Source organism: Monodon monoceros, unplaced genomic scaffold, assembly GCF_005190385.1.
Source record: "Monodon monoceros isolate NGI ecotype Baffin Bay Population unplaced genomic scaffold, NGI_Narwhal_1 Super_Scaffold_9, whole genome shotgun sequence".
NCBI classification, from domain to species: domain Eukaryota; kingdom Metazoa; phylum Chordata; class Mammalia; order Artiodactyla; family Monodontidae; genus Monodon; species Monodon monoceros.
Genome location: NW_021703786.1, coordinates 49,431,010 through 49,457,109, shown reverse-complemented (window position 1 = coordinate 49,457,109; position 26,100 = coordinate 49,431,010). Strand labels below are relative to the sequence as shown.

General features: G+C 52.0%; 1 protein-coding gene across 2 annotated transcripts; it reads right to left on the bottom strand.

Annotated features, from left to right (window-relative positions):
• Positions 1 to 176: 176 nt before the first annotated feature.
• Positions 177 to 26,100, bottom strand: TRPV3 (transient receptor potential cation channel subfamily V member 3). 2 transcript variants are annotated; one of them, XM_029212768.1, is made up of 17 exons: positions 25,985 to 26,100; positions 21,285 to 21,389; positions 20,990 to 21,076; positions 19,911 to 20,065; positions 18,965 to 19,141; positions 16,597 to 16,737; positions 14,202 to 14,482; positions 11,931 to 12,107; positions 10,833 to 10,991; positions 10,022 to 10,117; positions 8,913 to 8,986; positions 6,580 to 6,745; positions 5,117 to 5,183; positions 3,125 to 3,399; positions 1,976 to 2,088; positions 702 to 781; positions 177 to 457 (listed from the first exon to the last, which is right to left on the bottom strand). In XM_029212768.1, exons 1-17 carry the CDS (start codon positions 26,098 to 26,100, stop codon positions 360 to 362), a joined length of 2,367 nt encoding a protein of 788 aa, XP_029068601.1. In that variant the 3' UTR covers positions 177 to 359. The 2 variants fall into 2 exon arrangements, with proteins under 2 accessions (XP_029068601.1, XP_029068602.1); XM_029212769.1 differs by having other exon boundaries at positions 177 to 454.

Genomic DNA, 26,100 nt, shown 5'->3' with positions numbered 1-26,100 from the left:
CTCTCCCTGCTCCTTGGGCCCCCGCCCCTGCCCTGCCACCCTCTCTCCCAGCCAAATCGACCTGCAGTTGGTGAACGCAGAGACTTCACCCAGGATTCAGGGACTCCTGGGACTCCCAGGCTCAGGACTGCTGGCTGTGGGTTTATACAAACTCTTTGCCGAATAACAAAGTCCAGGGTGTTTCCCACTCAAACTGACAACTGCCCCTCGGTTCAGCCACCCGTCCAGCATGAGGGTGCTTTCCTTGTCTCTGCAGGTGGAGCCAGGCTCCATTACTCTGCAAAGCCCGCAGCACCAAGTCCAGAACCCAGCCTCCAGCCTCAGACGGCCCACATGCACACGAGCTCTGGGTTCTTCTTCTACACTGAGGTTTCCGGAACTTCATCTATTTCGTCAAATGCATTAAGGGTAGTTTTGCTGTTGTTCCTGGAAGAATCTTGGATTTTGTTGAAATCTGCTTAAAAAAAAACAAAAAACACTATTTTACAGAAACAGCATTCTGCAAGTTGTACCTCCAGGTCTCAGTCTACCACCTGCCTTAGAAGTTATTCCAACTCAGGTTAGAAAACAGTAGAGCTGGAAGGAATTAATTCAACCCTCCCATTTTACAGATGGGGAAAATCACGGCCCTCCGACTTGGTGTGCCTGGGGTCACGTGGTCAGAAAGGAGTGGGTGTCACGCTTCCTGACAGCAGCGGTACCTGTCCGTCTCCCGGGCCCCGGATCTTCGTTGAGGAAAGAGACGTGAGTTTTCCATTCAGTCCACTTCACCTCGTTGATCCTGCGGGTGTGATAATCATTCTCACTACTCCCCAAGTGCACCTCATTAAATGCAAACAAGTAGCACAACGTTTGGGGAGTCCTCCACAGGGATCAAGGGCATTCCTGCCCCATGTGGTCACATCAGTGTTGTTAAGGCTTGAAACCTGCCCGAATCTCCATTTTCCCAGGCCTCCAGGATCAGTCTCCTCCCAGGGTGTGGGACCCAGAAGCTCAGAGAGGTGTAAAGGGGACATCTTCAGCCAGCAGGGGCTGTGCCTGACTCGGGGAGGCAGCCCATGGAGAAGGAGGGAAGGAAGGAGAGTGGGGCAGGCTCGGGCTGAGAAGATGTGAGGGCATGAAGTCCAGCTAGGGTTAAGGTTGCACTAAGAGAAGATGGTTAGGGGACTTGCCCGGCAGTCCAATGGTTAAGACTCCTCTTCCCAATGCAGGGGTTTGATCCCTGGTTGGAGAACTAAGGTCCCACATGCTGCGGGGTGTGGCCCAAAATTTTTTTATAAAAAGAGAAGAAGGTCAGGGTTCAGAACCCAAAAGAGTAGGCAGTGTCTAAGGTACTGGATTGTAAGTGGAGAAGATAGTTTGGCTGAAGTTCACATTCACAGAACATCTCTAGAGTGAGGGTGTCAAAATTAGACATATCTATTAGGGTAACTATTACAGTTGAAATGATGGTTCCTGGGGCAGAGCGGGGCGGGGAGGGGTTTCAGTCATAGAGGTGGGTCAAGGTACAATTATACTCCAAGAAGGCAGTCTGCAGGGTCAGGCAGTCAGACAGGTGGTCGGAAGAGGTAGACCCATCAGAAAAGAGGGTCAGGGCACGTGCAAGTACTTTTTTAAAAATCAAAAAGCTTGACATCTGTCAAAAGTAGCTGTCTCACTTTCCATTTGCCTGTGACAGAATGTGCCTCTCAGAAGGACAAATAGTGCCAGGCTGGCAAATCTCTTCTAAGGCAGACACTGGGCAGGGGGAGGCCATGGAGGCACCTCCAAAAGGGCAGTCTCCTTCTCCCTTCTGAGGCTTAGAAAGTCTATCCCTGGGCCAGCGACCCCGAGAGAGCAAATTCCATCTTCTGAGGAGGCAGAACAGACCGTGGTCTGGCAAGCAAGTGGCAGCATCATTTCACTAACATTCACCAACTCATCTCTCTTCACCCACCCAGAAAGCATCACCAAAGGGCCCTTCTCCCTTTGTTACCGCAAACACAGTCGGAAATCTTGCTCTGCCACTTTACACAGCTCTCCCATCCGGAATCTGCTCCTCAGCCATTCTGGTAACATTTTCTCGAACTCCAAGATCGTCCTGGCTCTCTGGGGACATAAACGAGCCTAAGTGCATCTCTCAGGAGCCAGCCCAGGAGCACGGCTCCGTGTGAGTGTTGGATGCGCCCACACGCCTGCACACACACACATATACACATGTGCACACGCACCAAACAGCCCACTCCACCTGCATGGAATGCTTAATGCATAGATCCTGAGGATCTGGCTAACCTACAGAATTCAAAAATGAACACCCAGTAAGTTTGGGAAAGGTGTTCAAATTGTTTTAAACATCACATAAACAATGTTTCTGGAAGTCCAGAGCTGCCTAACTGAAAATGTTAGGATCCTGGGATCCCACCAGGAAGGGAGTTTCCAGGAGGACATCATGCGGTCCTAGCCCCATGTCAGGCTTAGAGTCCCCTCAGCAATTTCCCCGGCAATAATTTGTCCAATCTCTCCTGAATACTAACAGCAATCCAATTAAGAAGGCCCTAATCATTAGTAACTTCCTTGTGTCAAATCAAAGCTTTTTTCCCTGTTGTTGCCCCATATACCTCATTTCTGCCTCTTGGACCACAGAAGGAAGCTGCTCCCCCTTTCACAAGTAGCTCTGCAGATATCTGAAGGAACTGTCATGCTCTTCTTACACCATTTATGTAGGAAGTGTAACATGCCTGGTCACTACCTCTGGATCATCCTGTGGGTTAGTATCCTCCGTGTGTAAGGCCCATAGCATGTGAGGAGTACTGGAGGAGAGCAGAACTGTCACCTCCATTGTCTTATACCTAAGGACGTTGTCCTATACCTACTCCTCTTAATGCAACCTAAGGTCACGCTTCAACATCCACATATCACACCATTGACTCTGAGCACAGCACACCCATAAGCCTGAGCTCCTCTCACATGTGCTGTTGTCCAGCCACACTCCCTAGACCTTATACCCCAGAAACCTAGCTTCCTCAAACCTGGCCAAACACAGGGAGCTTATGCAGATTTCCAGGCCCCACCCCAGATCCACTGGGGCCATGTGCTGAACTGAGTCCCCATGAGGGCTCCCATAGAAAGACTCTGCCAAGGTCACCTGTAGGCGCCAGATGCGCTCACTCTCCTTGGAGATGTTCTCCACAGTCTCCCCCATCAGGGCAATGAGCATATTGAGGAGGAGGACGAAGGTGAGGGTGACATAGGTGATGAGCAGGAACAGGGAGAGGATGGGGTACTTGGAGTTCTGCTGGATCTTCAGGTCACCCAGGCCTATGGTGAGCTTGAAGAGTTCCAGCACCGTGTCGCTGAAGCTGCCATAGGAGCTGCAGTCCTCATTGTCTTTGGAACACTTCTCGATCAGCGAGGCCAGGGCTGGGAAGACATAACAGGGCGTTCTCTGCAGCCTCTCTGTCTGGTTAATTACCCAATAAACCCGTGCATGCCTGCATGTACACCGATGCCCACACACACAGACTGCAGGCCTGCTGCCTCCTTCTCTCCAGCTATTTAAATTACATCTCCAGCCTCAGCTCCTCCGGAAGCTTCAGCAGGCTGGTGCTCTGCCTTGACAGAAAGGGCAGAAAGCCCTTTCTGCCTAACAAAGCCCAAACTCTTCTCTCTACCCCACCATTCAGCCCTTGATCTATCACGGGCTTGCACAGTCGATAACTACAATCTATAATCTGTGTGTCTCTGGCTCCTCAACCAGGCTTTGAGCTCCCAACTTCCTGTAGCTTGGGTTGTATCCCCCAAGACTGAGAAGTCCTGAGTCTCTTCCTAATGCTCTGTGGCAAGACCTCTGGTCAAGGCCTGGGACTCTTTCTTTTCTTCTCCCCAACGCACTACAGCAGTGGCTCATTACTGAATGAATGGACGGATGGATGAATGAATGAATGATCAAATTAATCAGGGAGGAAATGGATGGATGAATAAACAAACAAGTGAAGGAGCAAATAAATAAGCAAACTGTGACCCAGAAAAGGTACCAGACAGATGGGAACAGCTGCCTAACTTCAAATGCCAGTGATAACTAGGGGAAGAAAAACTGGCTTGGGAAAATAAAATGATATCTCTTTATGCAGAGGTTAGAAATAAAATCAGGTTATGCTGTTCCCTCTGTTGTAAATGGAGAGGTGTTTGTTTTTTTTTTATCGGAGTACACTTGCTTTACAATATTGTGTTAGTTTATACTGTACAGCAAAGTGAATCAGCTATGTGTATACACACATCCCCTCTTTTCTGGATTTCCTTGTCATTTAAGTCACCACAGAGCACTGAGTAGAGCTCCCTGTGCTATACAGTAGGTTCTCATTAGTTATCTATTTTATACGTAGTATCAATAATGTATATATGTCAATCCCAATCTCCCAATTCATCCCACCCCCCCTTTCCCCCTTGGTATACATACATTTGTTCTCTACATCTGTGTCTCTATTTCTGCTTTGTAAATAAGATCATCTATACCAATTTCTTCAGATTCCACAGATATGCATTAATAAACGATATTTGTTTTTCTCTTTCTGACTTACTCCACTCTGTATGACAGTCTCTAGGTGTAAATGGAGAGGTTTTCAAGAGGGGTTTCCCATCCCTGGTCCCAGCAGACCAGAGGCTCTCACAGATATATCTGCAGCAAACTATGACAGTAATGTGATGTGGAGGGCCAAAGGAGGTTATCTCAATGCATTACTCTACTCCTATTTTTCAAAGACCATCAATCAAATTTCTGCAGACTTTAGCTTCTCCATCTGTAAAATGGGGCCGAAAATCTGCCAAGCCTATCTGAGGCTGTGAGAGCCGCATAGGGTGATGGATGCCTCCCACACAGGGTGGTTGGATAAAAGCCACCATTTCAAACCCTGGAGTCTCTCAGTCTCAGTGGCCTTATGGTCAGGGATGATGATGACTCCCCCTTGGTCAAGATGTCACGAGAAGTAAAGAGATAATGGTTGGGAAATGCTAACCACGGAAAGTGTTCCACCGGTGGCCGAAATAATTGTTGCTGAGGCTCCTGTGTGCTTTGTCATGCTGACATCTGTGTAAAGTGTTTTACAAACGAGGGAGTTACTATTATTTATAAATCAATTACCTACTCCAAATCCAAATAAGAACACGATATATACAAACAAGAACTTCAGAACATCATGTAAAATGACCTACAAAGAAAGAAACACAATTCAAGGGTAAGGTTTGAGCACAGATTCATTATACATTGATTTCCTGACTGCTTCCCACCCTCTCCTGGGTTCGCACTCTAACCATGCCCTCGCTCGGGCCACTCTTCTGCGACCCTCACCAGGTCCTCCTGACGCTGTCTCCACAGCTCAGCGCTGGGCCCACCTCTTCCAGAAAGACTTCTCTTCTGTTCCTGCTCTCCACCCTCCTCCCTCCTAGAACACAGTCTGTTTCTGTCCCTGCTGATTCAGGCTGCACATGAGCACCTTTCCTCATAGAAACTCACATCTGGAATCCTCACACTTCCTGGGGGCCGCAGTGTGCTGGGCCGAGCTCGCACCAGCTCACAAGAGCTGATTGTCTCACTTTCATGAATTTTCTGAGCTCGTTGTTAAACACAGCCATGACTAAGAATTAAATTGTGTAAACTTATAACTAACTAAATTGCATTAGAAACAAAGATAATAAATGTTCAAAACGCATCACTTCCGAGTGACTTTACTACATTTTATAATTATCTAGGCTTTTAAGGCTATTTATTTCTCATAACCATATGGCGGAAACCCTATATAATGGTGCATTACTGTGCATCCCTTCCCAATTCTGTATTCAGTGACATCGCATTGGTAGCTGGAAGTCAGCCATGGTGGGAATATTTACACCATGGAAATTGGTAAAAGCTACAAATCAGAGATTGTTGATCATCTAGATCTAGACTTAAGACAATGATGGACAAAATGTTAAGGCAGATTAAACTTTAAAAATGTGTCCTATCTGTAGCTGTTAATAGTGGGAATAGCACAAAAACGTTGATGAAATATTCTTCTAGTATTTGAAAACTATTATCCAATTCAGCAGATAAACGGCTCAGCATCACTGACAAACAAATGCAGTTTCAACACAAGTCTTCATTGTTTCCCTTTCATCTTACTCCTTAAAACAGAGGAAAATACCAGCATTTATGCTGGCAAAACACTCACTTGTCAATTGCAACCATAGGTTGGCAAACAGATATGAGTTCAACCCAAATCAACAGACTATTCGGTGAGACTCAACTAGCCATGTGGAATTTACAACAAAAGGCACTGTATATTTTATTATTGTTTGTAACTTGTGTGCTGCACATCCTTTATATGGTAAACATATATAATAAACATATCTACGTGTATATATATAACATATTATATATACATATTTTCCCTCCTAGAGAGCCTGACCAAAGGCAAAGGGAGGCCACAGTATTTGGGAGAAAGAGCAGTGGCCTGGCTCTTGGGCAAGTCTCTTTTCCTCTCCAGACCTCAATTTCCCCATCTGAAAAATGGGCCTTCTTGGAAGGCCCTCCCTGCCCATCTCTGACCCTCGGCAGCCCCAACACACCTTCTGGATCATGACGCTGTACATGCCCATGGACTGGAATCCCCGCGTGTAGTAGAGCATGTTCGCCCAGCCCAGGGCCATGGCCAGCACGAGGCAGGCGAGGTACTCTTTGCAGGCAAACAAGTACAAGAGGACAGACAGTATCACAAGCACAGCTTGGACAAAACTGTTCAGGAGACACAGGAGACAAGGGCCTTACTTACTTCTTGGTATCAGGGCAGAGATGTCCAAATCCTCCAACCTCCCTTAAATCCTGAATAGTTACCCTGGTGGCTGGTGCTGAAGAGACAGATAAGGCTTCCCCAGATCTGCTGGACGACGTCTAAAATCCAGCCTTGCAGACTGCATTGCTAGATGCAAGTCAGTGCTGGTTGCAGTTGACAAGGACTTTTTAAAGATACAGATCCCCAGGGCCCAGGAGATTCTGGTTCAGAAGGCCCAGGGTGCTGCCCAGGACGCTGTATGTTTTTTAAATCACCCATGTGATTTCTGACCCCCACATGGGTTGGGGTACACTGGGGTAGACTGAGGATGTGGTGAATGATTGCATTTTTAACCAAAATGACAAAAGCTGACATCTATACTCAAAAGTCAATCATAACAAAAGTCCCCCATAACCTATTTTGAGAAATCCTTTAAAAAACTACAATACATGCTATATAATAGGTTTGCTAAAAGGAGATTGTGCAACAATGCGAATGTACTTAAGAGTACTGAACTGTACACTTAAAATGGTTAAGATGTTTTAACTTTTGTGTTACGTGTATTATACCACAATTTGAAATGTTTAAAGTACAATAAGTACCAAACATACAAGATCAAAATCTACTCCTAAACAGTGTGTAACACCATCAGTTATGCAGACATCTGGATAGAAACCCTCTCTTGCTTATAACATCAGGTAGTCTCCACAATTACAAAATATCTAACTAGTTAAAGTTAGGACACAGGCAACTTTGATTTCCTTGTGCAGTGAAAAGCAAACGTTTGGGTGAGCAGGGCATTTGGGACTGAAGTGAGGAAGCATGTTTACACGTTCCTCTACACTAAGAAAACAACGAAGAAGCGGAAGAACAGGACATGGCACTGGTGCCTTCCGTCTGTGCCAAAGCCAGTGGCTGTACAAATGGATTTTTCTCCGGAATCGTCACAGTTTCTCCAAGGTGACAGACTCATATGTGACTTGCACCCTGGGCAGTGCTGCACCTGGCTTATTCATTCACTGCAGTATCAGGGGGCCCCACCTGCCCAAAGAGATGAAGAACTTAGCTCATGCTTCTGGAAGGCAGGTACATACTTAATAGGTATTTGGAAACATCAGGCCAAGATTCAAGGTCTTACAGACCCAGCCTCCCAAATGCTCAGAATAGGGCCTTTGGTGGGGTCTACAGAGGCATGGAGCCTAACATTCTTCATCTCAAGCTGCAGATCCTTTTCCATTATTTATTTAGAGACAGGAGTTACGTAATCCTCTGCACATGACAGGGGTTACATAAATCTCCTTTCATTTAGAGACAGGGATTACGTAATCCTCGGCACAAGACCTCATTCAGAGAGGCTGCTGAGCTGAGCTTCCTGGCTAGCGCCTACAGTAGTCAGCCCTGCACAAGCTCGGGATGAGGCTGACTGGGAAACTGGGCTGGCTTGAGCTTCACGACTGAAGCTCCGCCTGACTCGACGTGACTCACTTCCCTGCACTGAGCCTCGGTTTTGTTTTGTTTTTTTGCGGTACGCGGTCCTCTCACTGTTGTGGCCTCTCCCGTTGCGGAGCACAGGCTCCGGACGCGCAGGCTCAGCGGCCATGGCTCACGGGCGCAGCCGCTCCGCGGCACGTGGGATCCTCCCAGACCGGGACACGAACCCACGTCCCCCGCATCGGCAGGCGGACTCCCAACCACTGCGCCACCAGGGAAGCCCTGAGCCTCGGTTTTCATGCCTAAAGATGAGACTCAATGATTTCTCAAGTACCTTCCAGTCCTGACCTGCCAGGGTCCAAAACGACAGCCAGGAGGAACTGGCCTGGAGTGTCCCTTCATAAAAAATAAACATGCCTTCTCTGTGCTGGCTGCCGCCCAGGGCTCTGTGGCAGGGTGCAGTCAGCTATCCCTGCAACCAGATGGTGGGCACTGTCCTAGTGTTTTCTGGTCCTCTCCATGGGCATCTATGTGCCTCTCTTACCAGAAAGGAGAGAGGAGGTCCCTGGCCATGTGACTTGGCGAAATGACAGGGACAGGTGACACGGTAGGGTGGCTATTGCAGAGGGACACAGCAGCCATCATACAGGACTTCAGCCTTGCCTGCGAGGTGGTGACCAAGGGGACAGACCTACTTACAAGACAAAGTGAAACCAGGCATCCGAGAGGATGGACTGCATATCTGAGGGTCTCAGCAGGAAGATCGCGATGCCCTGAGGCCAGAAAGGAAAGAAAAGCTGCCCCCTCTTCATGCCCCTCGCTGGAGGATTTGGGGAAGGGGGGCGTTTCCCCAGGACTGAGACTCAGGAACAGGGAAGTATGTGAAGGCCCAGCCAGAGCCCAGGTGAGGGATATGGAAGGGCACTTGTGCCTGGGGGACAGAGGCAACCCCAGGGTAAGAGTGCATGCTCCCCCTGATCTTCTCACATCTCTTACTCTCACCCCCGTAATCACCCCAGAACCCACAAAGCAGCAGAACCATACAGTTACCTTCCATTCCCCAAATATGGCCTAGCTTTCCAGCCTCTGAGCCTTTGTTCATGCTGTTCCCCACACCTGTCCTGTAATCCCTTCTCCCCAGTGTCCTCATGCCAACCCTCCCCTACCAGAGTAAGTGCCATCTCTGCCTTCAAACCTTCCTGCCCGCCCCCCCACTGCCAATAAAAGTCATCTCTTCTGAGCACGGGTCTGAGCCCAACATCAGGTCTTTTCACAGTCTATGTTAAAGTCTAGCTATTTGTGTCCATCTGAAATCCCTACCAGACTATGAACTCAAAGAGGGCAGATTCCCTCCATCCCTATCATCTCCTCCAGAGCCCCACATTGAAGGTGTTCAGAATATACCTGCTGATTCATTGGTTGGATGGATGAATGGGTAGATCGACTGACAAACAGATGGAAAGATGGTTGGATGAAGGATGGAAGGACAGTGGGTAAGGATGAGTGGGTGTTTAAATGGATGAATGAGTGGCTGGGTTGATGAGAGAGGGCAGGTGATTGGATAGGTGGATGGAGGGGCAGGGAAGATGGGACACTGAGTGGCTGGGAGTGTAGATAACTGGCACATAGATGGGCAGATGGATGGAGGAATGGATAGATAAAGTAGGTAGGATAAGCTTGCTTGTTTATGTAAATCTAAAGGTTAAAAAGGAAATGCCTCCCCAAAGTCTCCCAGCAGTAGTAGCAGAGCTTGCTGTCACCCTGCCTGCCTCACAGGGCAGTCCAGGAGGGCTTGGTGACCTACTCACCTCTTTCACAGAAATGCACATGGCCCAGATGAGCACAAACATCCTTCCTAAGAGCTGCAGCCACCACATCTTGTATGCGAAGGGGTGTGACAGGGCCTGGGGAGGAAGGGAAAGGAATGGATGGGTGCAGGATGGGGAGTGAGGAAGGTAGGGGTAGCGCCACCTCCGGGGGAACCACGCACATACACGTGCCCAACCCTCAAGCTGGGCCAGAGGCCAGCACAAAGCCGCATCTCTGTACAGGGCCAAAAAGGAACTGCAGCCCCCAGCCCCTGCCTCCCCCGCCCAGAGTGGAAACCCAGAATTGTGCGGTGAGAAGCACGATCCAATCCACGCTAACAACCCTCTCATACCTCTTGGCATTTATCTGTTCCATCTGTATCCAGACACTCACAGGGCCTCATAACACAGTTAAAGCCAAGACTCCGTGCCTCGTGTAATGGATGGGGAACCGAGACCCAGAGTGCTGGGAATGCTTCTCCAAATGACTTCCACCTCCTCCCATTTTCTCCCATGGCCCTCACAGCAAAAACACCCAACCAGCTCCAGATTTAGACATGGAGCCTGGGCAGGGCCTGGGGCTCCTAATTCTGTAGCAGGGGTCAGCCTGGGGCTGAGCACCTGGGGTTGAGCTCAACCAGGCGCTGGTGACGTATTCGGTGTCCAAGACACTGTTGAAGCATGAAAACCGGGGGACCCCATGCACAACTCTTGACCTCTCTGGGCCTCAGTTTCTCCGTAGGCACATAGGGCGGCTCCAGGGTCCAGCAGTGCTGACCAACCCATCCCCCACTTCAAGGGGCCCACTTACCTCCTCCCCCCGGGCGTGGTAGTAGGAGATGAAGGTCAGGATGATGTTGTAGAAGAAATAGGAGCAGAAGGACAGGAAGAACATGTACTTGGCGAACTTCTTCCACTTCATATGCAGCAGCGTGTGCAGGGGCTCCAGGGTCAGCATCTCATGCCGGTTCTGGGGGTAGAGCGGCTCAAGTCACCACGGAGATGAGACAGAGGAAGGGACCATTTCCGGAGGGCCCTCATTTCAAAGGAAGCTCTGAGTCAGCACTGCCCCTGGCAGAAGGAGGCAATGAACTGGTTTGGCTGGAAATGTTGGGAGAGGTCATTTCTAGCTCCTGAGGTTCCATTCCAGCGCACCCAGACAGCACCTGAAAGGCACAGAGCTTGGTGCTTTTGCCAAGGGGATCTGAGGCACGGTGGGGAGGGAGGGCTAGAAGGGAGGCCAGGGCCACGACTGGTGTCTGGCCCCTCCTGGGCACTCCTTCACTGTGTGACCCTAGGAAAACCCCTGACCCTCTCTGGGCCTCAGCCGCCTCGTCAGTAAGACTGATCTCAATCCCTGCCCTACCAGTCAGGCTGCTGTGAGGGCCAGGGAGATCCCGGGCAAGGCAGGCTCTGGGAAGCACAACTCTTGGTAAAATGTGAAAGATGTGTTTCCTCACTTTCCTCCAAGAGCCAGAAACTTCCCGCTGCTGATCTTCTCTTTCCTCCTTCAGCCTCACTGACTTCCCAGCTATGCCTCCTCCAGAAAGGCCTCCCTGATTGCTCAAACTGTGTACTCCCTGACCCTTATTTGGGGCCAGGTTTGGGGGAAGAGGGGATTCTAAGCCTGACCATATGGAACCAATAGAAGGAGTTGGGGGGAAAAAAGATGGAGAAGGTCTACACCCCTCCCCAACCCTGCCCAGGATTATGGGGCCAGGAGACCCCCACCACAAGGTCAGCTGGGAACAGGTGGCCCCAGCACCCACCCCAGACCCCGCCCACTAAGGCTAAGGAATGGGGGCTGCAGACATGTCTGGCTAGTAGCAAGGGGTCTTCCCAGGGCCTCCCTGGCCTGGGGCCCAGCCTGCTACCCTCTGACCTTCCCCAGCCCACCCGGGAGACCCACATCGATGTTGGTGTTGTAGACGATGATTTTCAGCACCGAGTTGTCGGTCATGGTGTCCACATTGGTGAGGTCGTAGAGCGAGGACGACACAGGCCCGTAGGCCCAGTCGGTGAACTTCCTGGACAGGCTCCGGAGCCGCTTCTCCTTGATCTCACGGCTGAGGATGTACTTCAGGATCTGGGGACAGGAAGAGTCACAACCATCAGCCTGGACAGGGTTTGGGGCGAAGACCGCTGGGCCTGCCCCAGGCAGACAGGGCCTGGGAAGAGGCTCCCACCAGGGATGGACTGAGTCAGGCCGAGTGCCTGTCACTGTGACCCCCGGCCCCCGCTTCATCTGTGGGATGGGCACAAAGCTCGCTGACCTGCCCGTCACACCAGGCATTGTGAATAACAGAGACAAGAGGCGTGAAGGCCTTTTGCACGCTTAAGAGGGCTGCATGATCATCCTTGCACCAGCTGGGGAGTCTGTTCCGGGAAGAATCCAGGAACTGACAATTTTGAGAAATAATTTCTGTTTGGCCTGGACTTGAGAAGCAGCTGGAAGTTTCTCCAGCTTCCCCATCCCACCCTCTGTCAGACCCTGTCAGTTGAGGCTCACTGCTCTGGCCAGTCAGGGGGTGATGCATGACACCAGCCTTTCAGAGAGGCCCGTGGGACCCACTCTCTAGGTCAGCGAGCTTGCTCTCTGCTACATGTTAGGGTCACTGGGGAACATTTAAAATTCCCACACCACTGACTAACTCAATCCAAATCTCTGGAGGTGGGACTCGGGAATCTGCATCTTGTAAAGCTTCCTGGGTGGTTCCAAAGTGCAGGCAAGATGGAGAGCTCACTAGTTCCCGAAAGCGAGCCCTGGGTACAATAAGATGGGGGCAGAACGTCCTGGGGCACCAACCCAAGGCCCAGGAGGAGGGTCCTAATGGGCAGGACAGTGTCAGAGCCCTGATCTCATGTGACCCAGTGGGGTTCCCATCTCATCTCGCACGGAAGCCTAGTCTCTACAGCCCAGGCAGGGAGCTCCTAGGGATAAGGCACGTCTCCCCTTCCTGCGCCCCAGGCTACAAGAGCCCGAGGACATGGTCTGTGTCTCAAGTATGACTGCACCCTCTGCTCCCAGCATAGTGGCCAACTTGGGCAGCATCCGGAAAAGTTTCCAAAGAACACTGAATGAAGGAGAGGAGGGGCCAGGAAGGGTGCAGGCGGCTTCCCAAGACTGGCAAGAAGTGGTGGGTGTGGGTGGAGGGACACATTATCCTCTGGGGAACCAGGGGTCAGGGGGCCATGCTCCATGCAGGAAGCTTCATCCCTGGGCCCTCCCCAGGGACAAACACATGGCACAGCGGTCCTTGGAGAAAGTTCTGACTTGCGACCACAGTCTGACTCTCCTCAAAGCTCCCAGGAAGCTGTGTCCTTGGGGTGGGCAGGAGATGGGCGAGGCAGGCACACAATTCCTCCTCTGTCAAAGCTGTTCTGCACCCCTTCCTCCTCCCACAAGAGAATGAAAAGGTCCCTTGTGGGCACCAGCCCCGAGCACTGGGACGGGACCCAAGGCCCTCGGGGCACCACCTCCCTCCTCAGTTGCCCTGAGGTTGGCACAGCTGTGATGGCTCCACAGTCCCCACCCTACCCAGTGCCTTCCTGCAGCCTCCCAGGAGCCACGGTCCCCTCCCAGGGCTCAAGATGTGGACGCTCAGGGGCAGCTTTGCCATGATGAGTCCTGACCTTGAAACCAGACCAAGCCGTGGCTCCCACTACAGATAGAGATGGGAGCCCACCCCAGCTGAGTCTTCACCAAGCTCCCAGTTAACTTGAGTTCCTCGGCCACATCACAAGGGCACAAAGAGCCACGAGCAGCCACATACTCTGCTGGGGACTTGGCTCAATGTTTCAACCTGACAGACAGGCTGGGGTCTCTCCAGAGTCAGGGACCAGCAGCCAACTGGCTTTGGATCCAGAGCAGACATTCGGGGACTCCCGTCCTCATAAGAGGCTGAAGGCCCCCAGGGTCAGACACTCAGCCTCCGCTTGGGTGCCTCACCGCGCAGGAATCCTCGGCCGCAAAGCCTGAGTCACCGCAGCCTTAAGACTCCTCCACTCTGGCCCCGGCAAGGGGGTCCCAGGGCAGGAGACAGAAACCCAGAATGTTAGGGCCTGAAGTCCAGAGGATGCGCCCACGTGCTGCCTGTCCGTGGTCCGTGCAGTCGGCCACTCAGAAGGGCCCCTGGGGAGCGGGCCTCGCGCCCTCCCGCCGGCCCCGGGCCTCACCCACCTCGGCCTTGCCCATCTTGGCAGCCAGCTGCAGCGGCGTGAGGCCGTCATTGTTGCGCATGGTCTCCAGCTCCCAGTTGCCGCTCCTCAGCAGGATCATGTCGTACATGTGCTTGACGAAGTCATTCTGTGTCTTGAAGTCCTCAGCCACCGTCACCAGAGCATGGAGGATGTTGTTTCCCCGTGAGTCCTGCGAGGTGATGTCCGTCTGCTCGTTGCCCATCAGCAGCTCCACGATCTCGGGTTGGTTGGTGCAGGCTGCCAGGGCCAGGGGTGTCTCGCCTGGGGGAGGGGGAGCACAGGGGCTCGGTTCTCTCCTGGACCAGAGCGGTGATTCCCCAAGTTCTAGGAATGGGGCTTATCCTGCCCATCTCAGCAGGAGTGGGAGACTGAAGCTGGATCATTGCAACAAACTCCTAACTGGTCTCCCTGCTACTACCCTGGCCCTCCAACACTATCCTCAACACAGAAGCCAGACTGATCCTATTAATACATAAGGCTCACCTCACCCAGAACAAAAGCTCAAATTCCAACGACAGCCTACAAGGCCCTACATCTTCTGACGTCACCTCCTCCTCTCCCCCTCACTCACTCCCCTCCAGCCACAATGGCCTTCTTCCTTTTCCTCGAGCACACACAGGCACTTTTCTACCTCAGGGGCTTTGCACAGGCTGTTCCCTCTTCCAGTAGTGCTGTTCCTTAGATACCTGCATCACTCCCTCCCTCACCACCTGTGAGTCTTTGCTCTAATGTCACCTTTTCAATGAATCATTCACCCTAACTGCCCTTTTAAAATGGAAACCCAGCTCCTTCCTGGCCCAGAATTCCTGATCTCCTTCCCCTGCTTTACTACTTTTTTTTTTTTTTTGAGCTGTCGTTTTTTTTTTTAACTTATTTATTTTTTTATTTTATTTATTTTATTTTTGGCTCCTTTGGGTCTTCGTTGCTGCACACGGGCTTTCTCTAGTTGCCGTGAACCAGGGCTACTCTTCATTGTGGTGCTCGAGCTTCTCATTGTGGTGGCTTCTCTTGTTGTGGAGCACGGGCTCTAGGCGCGTGGGCTTCAGTAGTTGTGGCACACAGGCTTAGCTGCTCCACGGCATGTGGGATCTTCCTGGACCAGGGATCGAACCCTTGTCCCTGCATTGGCAGGCGGATTCTTAACCACTGCACCACCAGGGAAGTCCCCCCTGCTTTACTTTTTATTTTTTTCAATAGCACTTGTTATTTTCTAACATATTACATAACATTCTTATTTGTTATATCCATTATTGATGGTCTCTTTCCCATCTAGAATGCAAGTTCCATGAGGGTAGAGATCTTGGTTTTGTTCACAGATATATTTCAAATACCTAGAACAATGCCTGGTACATATAGTAAACAATCAATGTTAGTTGAGAAAAGAGAAGGCAAGTGACTCACACTTGGTCACACAGCAAACCGGGGACAGAACCAGGGATGGACATCAGGTCTCCTGCTGCTTCCCCCCCAATCTCCATCCTGTTACCTCTCTTCATCCCACCCAACAGATGTTTCCCAGCCAGGTCTGACTGGACAAGACCCTGTCCTCAAGGCCATCCAGACCCATTTAGTCCTGCTGACTAAAAAACCATCCAGAAGAGAAAACAGGTCAGTGGCCATCAGTCAGGGGCTGGGCAAGGAGGAGGAGTTAACTACAAAGTTGTACCAGGCAATTTTTTGGTGTGATGGAGCTGTTTGTCCCCTGTCCTGATCACAGTGATGGTTATGCAACTGTACGCATTTGTGGAAATGAACAGAAGTGTACATTAAAATGGGTGAACTTCACTGTATCTAAATAACACATTAAAAAAATTTTTTTCACCTGGGATGGTCTAACACCAGTTGCTTTTGGACCCCCTAAAGTGTCAGTCAGGGAGTTTTTGTCCCCTTACTTCTGACTCCTGTTTGCAGCCCTGAGAGGCACTGTACACAGGGGACAGAGGCCAGAGCTGGCAGGCAGGATGCCTACATCTGTTCCTTACTACACTGGCGCAAGTCATTTCCCTTCTCAGAACCTGTCTGCTCTTTGTAAATTAGGGCTCTCTCCTTGCTCTCCCTCCCAGGTCTATGTTCCCTACCGGGGGCTGCTCAGGTGAATGTCTGTGTGTCCTCTAACACCACCAGGTGACACTCCCCGAATGCAGGCTCCCCATCCTCCCAAGTGCCGGTCTCCAGCCTGGCGGTCCTGTTCAGGTGGATCTGCCCCTGCCGCCACCCTGGTCCCGGCTCTGTCCTCCAGGGCCTCGGACACAACTGAGCCAGCAGAGATTGGCAGTGGGGTCTCCCCTGCCTGCTAGCGCTTCTATGGGCAGAAGCCCCGCCTCGCCCTCCGCCCCTCTCGCACCCAGACCCCAACCCGGGGCGGCGGCACCCACCGAAGTAGAAGCCTTCGTGCTGGTACTTGGGGTTGAAGAAGACGCCCTTGGCATGGGCGTTGACGTCGGCGCCGGCCTCGATGAGCACCGCGGCGATGTCTCCCTGCCGCCGCTCGATGGCGATGTTCAGCGCCGTCTGCCCTGCGGACAGGACAGGGGTGGGCGGTTGCGCTCAGCGGCTGGGACCGGGGGTGACACACCCTCTCTGGCCTATTCCCCTCTCTGTCCTCTGTATCCTCCACCGAACCGTGGAGAAATACTAGCTGCCTGCCTGGTCTGTGTCGCCCAGCTTCATTCTTTGCTTCATTCATTTTTGCGTGGAAGCAGGGATTATTCGCGGAGCATCTGCTCTGTGCCCCACAGCCAGGCAATGGCGACACAGCAGGACATGGGATGCAGTTTTGATTCTTGTCCTCAGGAAGCTCACAGTCTCCCTGCGAATTGAGCGTTATGATATGGGGAGGTGCAGGGTCTGTGGTATCCAGAGGAGCTCTTAACACAGCCTAAGGGGTTGGGGGGCTTCCCAGAGTGGCCTCGAAACTAAGGGGTAAGTTTAGCCAGGCTGGATGGGGCTGACTCAAGGCCTCGTAAGCCAGGTTAAGAGGTTAGAACTTTATCCCAAAGGATATGGGAAGGCACAGAAGGCATTGAAGCAGGGAAGTGACATGATCAGAGTTTTGGGTTTTGTACATGTGTATTTTCAAAGCACTCTGGCTGCAAAATTGGAGGATGTGTTAGAAGGAGCTCAGACTTGTGAGGAGCTGTCCATCCAATGGACCCAAAGATCCTTGGGAGAAAGAGTCCTCAGGATGGTCTGTTGGGGATGGGGGACAAGGGCTGTCTCAGGTAAGGTCCAGGCATCTGGCCTGGGTGCTGGGTGGATGATACTCTGGTGACTGAGAAACAGAACAGGGGAGAAGCAGCAGGGAGGGGGGTGGGGGAGGGTCATAGACACGGTTGGTGGAGCCTACAGAACCTCCAGACAGAAGAGACCAGAGGGCTGGGGTTGCGGGGGCCGGTGTCTCAAAACATTACACCAGAAACAGCATTTTCCAAAGAGCTGCCAACATGCCATACATAAAAACAAAGTCCTGGTGGATCAAAGAACTAAGCATTTTTTAAAACTGGAAAATTGTTAATAACCTTTTTGGAGGGAAAACCCTCTTAAGACTTCTTAAGCAAAATCCAAAATTCTGAAGCCATAAAGAAAACACTGACATATTTGCTTCCATAAAAATTTAAAATTTCTGTATTTCAAAAGACATCTTAAAGAAAGTTAAAAGACAAGTGATAGGCTGGGGGAAATATTTGAGATGTATAAAAGAGGCAATGGTGCCTTTAAAAGTCCATAATGGATTAAGAGCTCCTACAAATCAATAAAAAGACAAACAACCTAAAAGAAAACTGAGAAACTATTATTAACAAGCACCTCACAGAGAAGAAAATACACACAGACAATACAGGAAATGAAAGATGTTTGGAATTACTGGTAATCGGGAAGATGAAAATTTGAACCCAATGAGTTCATACTTTTCACCCACCAGACTGGCAAAAACAAATAATAATGGTAATAAATAAGTACAAATAAAATAACTTTCTCCCACAAGAAAAGTTAAGGGCCCAAGCCAGACTCCCACCTGCAAAAAGCTGAGATGTTTAGCACCCTCGGCATATCAGTAAGATGGCATCCAGTTATTCTTGGGCCAATCATTTTTGACACGAGCGCGTCATAAGATCCTAGTGGGATGTTTACTGACTCCAAAAACTCAAAGACACACCTTACTGGTTATTCACAACAGACTTCCTGAGTTTGGTCTCCCTGCCCCCTCTCCAGACCACCTAAGAGAGAAGCCACAAAACTGAGTCCCAAATGGGGCTGTTAATAATGATGAGGATAATGGCGATACTAATAGTTACTTATGTGTTGGCCCTGCCCAGCTCTCCAGCCTTCTTGCCATCACTCAGCCCTGTCAAGCTCAGTCCCATCTCAGGTTTTCGCCCTTGCTTTGTTCTGGATCCTTCTCATCGTGCTGGCTTTGGGTCAAAGGTCACCTCTCTGACCATCCACACTAAAGTTGCCCATCCCCAATTACTTCTGATGACATTATCTTTTGGTTTTTTTGTAATTTTCTTTTCATCAATTTTTAAATTGCCTTATTTAGAAGATCAGCCTTCATCTGTCTTGTTCACTCCTGTGTTCTGGGACCAAAAACACTGCCTGGCACGCGGCCAGAGGTCAAGATTGTTTGCAGAATGAAGGAAGGTGCCGGGCACCACACTAAGTGCTTTGGGCTTCCGCGACAGCAGTGCCTGTGCCCCACCACCGCCAGAAATCGCCGTCTGCACAGCCCCTCCCGCAGGCGGGTACCTTCGAAGGCCTCCTCCGTGTACTTGGCGTTGATGAACCTGTCTAGGATGTTGTTTTCCTCAGCGAAGGCGAGCAGGATCCACACGATCTCCTTGGTGCTGGGGTTGATGTTCAACAAGGCCTTCATCAGGCAGGTCTTCCCCGTGTCCAAGGCCGTCAGCTTGCGCATGAGGAAGTCTGCAGGCAGGGTCGCAGGATGGAGCCACTGCACAGGGGGTACCCCGGCTGCCCTTGGTCCTCCCGGCACCGAGAAAGGGAGGCCGGGGTGTGGCGGCTGCAGCTGCAGACCTCAAGAACCTGCCGCGGGCTCTCCACGGAGCTCCCTGCCCTGAACTCCCCGGCTCCCCTCTGCCCTGTCCATCTCTTCCTCCTCCCGCCTCCTTGCTGGCTCCTCCCCCTCGGTGAGCTGCCCAGAGCCTTATCAGAGACCTTTTGCTCTTTGCCTTCCCACCGTCTCCAATCCCACCCACGGCCTGGCTTCCCACTGTCCAGCTCAGAAATCTCCAGGCCACCACCCCACACCCCGGTTTCCTGCAAATAGACTTCACCCCCTTCCATTTAACTTGCTACTCTCCTGGTCCCCAAGACAGCTCGGGCCCCACAAGCCACCAAGTCTCCCAAGTCCAAATGGCACCACCCTGGACTCACTCCTCACGTCCTGGAGTCCTACCAGTGCCACTCCCAGAAGGGCTGTTCCCCACTCCCCAGCCCTGCCACTGGAGTCCCAACTCTGCCTGAACGGCGGTCTTCTCCAGTTTTACCCCCATCCTCCACCGTCACCTGTCTAAGCCCTTCCATGGCTCCCCATTGCCCTCAGAATCAGGTTCGAAGTTGCCAGCCCAGCAGTTAAGGCTGGAGGGCGGGGTGGGAGGGCAGTGGGTAGGTGGACAGCAGGAGCCGAGCAGGAGCCCCAGCCCTGCACCCTCTGCCAGGGCCAGCCACTGACCAGGCACCTCCAGGCTGTGGCACTGCTCGCAAAGCTCTTGTAGCTCCATCAGCAGCTCCAGCAGCTGCTCCACGCAGCCCTCCGACACAGCCGCAAAGATGTGCTTCTTCAGCCGCTTCTTTTTGTGCCTCTGCTCTTGCTTGGCCAGGTTTGCACTGAGGCCAGAAAATGTTTCCAACTCACCACACGTGCACCACTGTCTCCCGTTACCCCTCTAAAGCCGCTGTGCCTACAGGGGGCTCGGCGCCAGCCCCCACCGTCTGCACGTGCCTGTCACAGTGCCTGAAATCCCCTCCTTTAGTGCTGGGGGGTGGACGGAGGTGCTGGGATTCATGTTGCCCTGTGCTGCTCCGCTTCTAACCCAAATGCAAGCACATTTTATCAAACTGTATCTTTGGATCCACATAGTAATGATCAGGAAAGATACGTGCCTAACTGTTCATCCTGATTACCTCGAAAGAATGAGATCAGAGGAAGGGAAATTTCACTTTCATATTTTGTGTTGTTTGAATATTTTTCATATCTCTCTCCCCACCCCTACACTCCAAATAGGCAGCCACCGTAATGTGTGATGTGTATCCTTTTGTTTGTGTGTATTCTTGCAAAATGCACATTGATGTTTGACGGCTACATGCATGTATGTTTTTTTAAAGTCTTGGTTGAATTTGTTACAACATTCCTTCTGTTTTATGTTTTGGGTTTTTGGCTGCGAGGCGTGTGGGATCTTAGCTCCCTACCAGGGATGGAACTGGCACCCCTGCATTGGGAGGCGAAGTCTTAACCACTGGACCGCCAGGGAAGTCCCCTACATGCATATATTTTTAATTTATGTATATGGCATTGCGTTAAGTTCTCATTCTGCTGCATACTGCTGTCCGGATGTTTTATAATGAATGGGTATTACTTTCATAAAATGTAATACTCCCTTCCCCCCAAAAATGACCTACATGCCATAGCTATGGGCCCAGACATTTGCACCCCAGGATTGGCCTCTTTCTCTTTCCTGCAGGGTCCTGGTTCCTGTCCCTGTGGCACCTGCCTGGTGGGCACGGTGGGAGGAGGGGAAGGGCCAGGCTCACCTGGGACTGTTGGGATTAAATGGGGTCTCTGTCACGTCATCCTGAGGAGAATGCGGGGAGTCCATGTCATCACAGCTGCCAGGGAGGCTGCTGGCGGAATGGGGAGGACAGAGAGAGGGACAAGTTTTTAAATGGACTATGGTAGTATGCCCCAAGCAGGCCTGGCTGTGTGGCCCAGGGCGAGTCACTGCCCGCCCGCGAGAGCTGAGGGCTGGGCCAGGGCAGGGGTGGCGGGCTGGCGGGCTGGCGGGTCGCAGTACTCACCACTGCTGGATGCTGGGGTCGCAGTACTCACCATTGCCGGATGTTGGAGTCCATGGGCTTGGAGAAGATGAGGGGAGAGGTCTTGGTGACAGCGGGGCTGGGGTCGAACCCTTCTATCTCCAGGAAGAAGTGTGCACTGGGGGGACACCCAAGCAAGGCCATTAGAGCTGGGACAGGGCCTGTCCACCTGTGTGTCCTGCAACCCCACTGTCGAGGGTGCCCATCTCATGGAGTGCTCACTCCCAGGCAAGCCTGGAAGGCTCAGAGCTAGTCCAGAAATGCGGCATAAATGGCGTGAGGGCAAGGCTCCCTGATACATTGGCCCCCCCCCACCTGCCTGTCTCCTGCCTATCAAGAGGAACCTTCTGACTTGACCTAAAATCAAATCATTCTTCCAAAAGAGAAGACAAAGGGAGGAGCAAACCCCTAGCTGGTAGCCCGAGGCCTGGGTTCTAGTCTGGCTCTGCCTCTGCCTCTCCTCTTGTGTGACCCCAGGAGGTCACTGGCCTTCTCTGGACCAAGTGTCCTCACCAGATGGAAAATGGTTGGGCTACATGATCCTTAAGACCTGGACTCTGGGGCTTCCCTGGTGGCGCAGTGGTTGAGAGTCCGCCTGCCAATGTAGGGGACACGGGTTCGTGCCCCGGTCCGGGAAGATCCCACATGCCGGCTGGGCCTGTGAGCCATGGCCGCTGAGCCTGCGCGTCCGGAGCCTGTGCTCCACAACGGGAGAGGCCACAACAGTGAGAGGCCTGCGTACCGCAAAAAACAAAAAACAAAACAAATAAAAAAGACCTGGACTCTGGAGCCAGTGCTGCTCTAGGACTGTCTACTTAGGGACTGTCCAGCTGAAATGGGCATCAGAGGTCATCCTGTGAGATCACCTTTCCCTGCACCCCGGCAGTACCCCAGAACTGCCACCCCAAAGTCGTCACCACACCACTATGGCAGCTCTGACCCAGCGACTAACAAACACATCTACTAGCAAAACATCCTGGTTGAGATTTGCTGACTATCTCCAGGCAGAGCCCAACTCCCACACCTGCAGGTGTTTCCCCAGGACAATAGGTCCAGCTCCTGCCCTGACCTCCATCCCACCCTACTTATCTGGGTTCAGTAGTGCATTTACTCAACAAATATTTACTGAGCATGTACAACGTGCCAAGCACTATTCTAGAAGCTGCGGATACAGTGGTAAACAAGTAGACAAAAATTCCTCCCCTCACAAAGCTCTTGTTTCAGTGGGTTGGTAAGAACTGGCCCCAAGGATCAGACCAGATTAGGCACAGTAAGGCCATTGCTTTTCTTGCTCTAGACCAGGGGTCCCCAACCCCTGGGCTCTAATGCCTGATGATCTGAGGTGGAGCTGATGAAATAATAATAGAAATAAAGTGCACAATAAATGTAATGCGCTTGAATCATCCCGAAACCATCCTCCCCCCGGTCCTTGGAAAAACCATCTTCCACAAAAACAGCCCCTGGTGCCAAAAATGTTCGGGATCGCTGCTCTAGGCAATAACACACTGTCCCTTCGCTGTAAGTTCTTCAACAGCAGAAACTACAATTGCATCGTCCTAATTCTCTAGAACCCAACATTTGTCGTGACGCTCAGAAGACCTAACAATGGCTGAGTGTAAGGATGGATAGGTGAAAGATAAATGAGTGGAAAAAAGAATGGCTGGTTGGACACATGAGTGGACGGATGAATAGATAGGTAGATGATGGATGGTTGGAAGGATGAATGGATGGATGGATGACTGTCTGAGGAATGAATACTTGGGTGGGTAGATAGGTGATAGATAGAGAGACCAATAATCAGACAGACCAACACACCCTTAAGCTGTAAAAGTTGTGAGGTTGCATCCCTCAACAGGAAGTTGAGGGCTGTGACTGAGGAAGGAGGACTTCAGTGGCTGGGAAGGTGGATGGTGAGAGCTGAGCTGGAAAGGACCCAGCTGTATGTAAGGACCTAACTCCTGGGACAGGGAGCTGCTAGACCACAAGGGCCTGTCCCATGCCTGCCATACTTGCCACTGCATGTGCCATATCTCATCCACCAGCATGAGCAGACAGCAAGGTCTTGGCCAGGTGACATCCTGGCTCCTAACTTGCAGTAGGTGCTGTTTGTTTATTCCTACTTTGACCCAGCCAGAAAGGCACCACCAGCTAGGTGCTGTTAACTCAGATGCGCAGACAGCTCTGTACAATTCCTCCCACATTTCTGTTCCTTTGAAGGCAGAGAACAATCCCCAGGTGGACTCAGGCCTGGGGAGGAGCTTACCTCTCCTACTTTGTCCAAAGAAAAGCCCAAGTGCTCTGAGCTTCAAGGCCAGTGCCTCTGCAGCCTTCATGGCCTGTGTCTGTGTCCCTGGGCAAGGTGACGCCCAGGGGGAGGTAACCATAGCAGCCACTCACAGGGAGGGGCATGATGCTTCAGAAAAAGCTCCAGGTCCAAAAATTTCTCCCCAATCTAGATTTCTTGGTGCCTTCAATTCCCCCATTAGTACATATTTCCTTAGTAGTCAGAACTGCCTTCTGACACATAATATTTTCTTTTTCTTTCTAAACCTGAGTCCTATACTCCGTTCTGAGGGAGTTGCCCAAACCTTTGGGGTCTGGGGAGAAGTAGGCACATGAGGTCCCTCAAAGAGCCTTGGGAAGGAGAAGGGACCACCGATTCATGAGACAAAGGTCACACCTCACACCAGGGCCCTTAGCTGGGTGGGGGCCGTTGGCAGAGCTGACCCTGGAACTAAGTTCATGAGCCAGGATGGGCTCAGAAGGGCAGCCCGACTGCAGGAAGAATCTGGGATTTTCCTGAAACTCTGTCCTCAGTCCTTCTCTGAGGTCCAAACCTCCCCTGGGAAAGTGAGAGGGGAGGGAAGGGGGAAAGGAGGCAGGAGGGCAGTGCTGGTGGCTTAGATCCAAGATATCTCTGCTACTACCCAGACAAGCCCTCCCAGACCCAGGCTTCCCACATGGGCCCCCGACACCTGTCTGGTCTCCACATGCACCCAGTTTTCTCTCCTGCGCTCCAGGATGGAGCTTCCACCTGAATGAGCCTCTGGAACCTCTCAGCCAACATTTCACACCTGAACTTGGCTCCTTCCTCCTGCCCTTGTTCCTGCTCCTCTGAAGTGCTCATGTCAGAGGTGGCCCCATCACCCCTCCAGGTCCCCCCACCGGAGGAGGGGATGTCTCTCGGTCCTCCTCCCTCCCCTCCCAGAGTTGATCCGGCAGACTCCACTATCTTAATACTTCTCTGATCTGTGCCTGCTTCTCCATCCCTCACCACCAGGCTCTCCACCTATCACCTGGGCAATAGTCACAACAGACTCCCCTCCAATCCATCACCCACACAGATCACCCAGAGTATCCTTTCTAAAATGCAAATCTTGCCATGCCCTCCCTCTCACACAAAATCCCTCCATGGCTCCCCACTACCCCCAATTGTCCAATGTCCTTAACTGACTGCCAAGACCCAGCCCCGGTGGGACTTATCCCCCCAAAGACACCCTCACCCACCCAGCACTTTAGTCCCATGGGATTCCTCACTTGTTCCTGCCCCAAGCCTCTGCCTTCTCCCTTCCTGTCCACCTGCTACCATCCACTGTAACAGCAGCTCCTCAACGACATGCCCACAGGAGCAGAACGACCTGCCCCTCCTCAGGCCCGGCCCCGCCTAGTTCACCCTCTCTCCAGGCCACTCCCCACTTTCTCCCTGGGGGCCCCTCACCATCCAGACTGTGAACAGGGGCAGGTGTTCTTGCCCAGCCTGGGCCCAGCCCCCCGCCTCGTGCACAGAAGGCCTCAGCAATTTCTACTCAAATCAAGAGAAGGGAAAGCACCAGGCTCACCTCGGCCCAAGAAGGGGCCTGGGACAGGGGCCGAAGAGGCAGGGCAAATGGGCCAACCTAGACCCGGGGGCCCACCCGGGTCCAAGGGAAGTGCCGCGGGGTAGAAGGAGGGGCGTTCAGGCTTGAGGGACACCGAATCGGCTCAGGCGGGGACTGCAGTGGAGACAGCTCAGGGGCCAGCTGTGACCCCGGAGAAGGACTTTCTCTGCTCCCGCCACCTCCGTGTCCTCAACTGGGAAGTGGTCATAACTGTCCCAGCCCTGTGCAGTTTCCAGGGGCCCTGGGGCATGACAGTGACAACGACAATAATGAAGACAAAGTTCAAGGTAACAAAACATTATCAGCGCCAACATGTGCCGTGCCCAGCACGTTGTCGGCACAATTGCAATTAACTGTTACTCCGTGGGCTGGTGCCGTGGCTGGTGTCCCTCTTACACAGGCGGGGTTGGAGAGCCTGAATTACCTGGCTAAGCACCCAGTGGATATGAAAGCCCCCAGTGGACTTGAAATATGTATGCTGTAGGGGGTCCCTGCTACCTGGAATTTCCACCCATCTTTCTGCTCCTTATCTCGGGCTCCAGCAACTCCCCACCTCCCCCAGGAGCCTTTCTGAATGTTTCTGCCTTGGTGCCCCTGGGCCCCCAGGGAGGCCTCCCTTGATTATTCCAGTCATACTAACCTCCCGAGCTCAACCCCAGAGTATGCAGTGCTGTCCCCCCTACACCCCCCATTATACCTGGCTGGGCACCAGGCCACCCCAGATGAGACTGAGATTCTCAGGTCCACCCCAGGCAAGGGGTCCCTGAAGGTGGGTGCCAGGCTCCTCCTGTGCCCCTCACAGCAGAGCACCCAGGCCTGAACCTGCTGGTCCTACCTCTTGGTGGGGGTGATCTCTGCCAGCCTTTTCTCCTGCAGGATGGCAGCGTTCCCACTGGGCATAGTGGCTATTCTGCCCATGAGAGGCACCATCTCCTTCGGGTGGGCATCCAT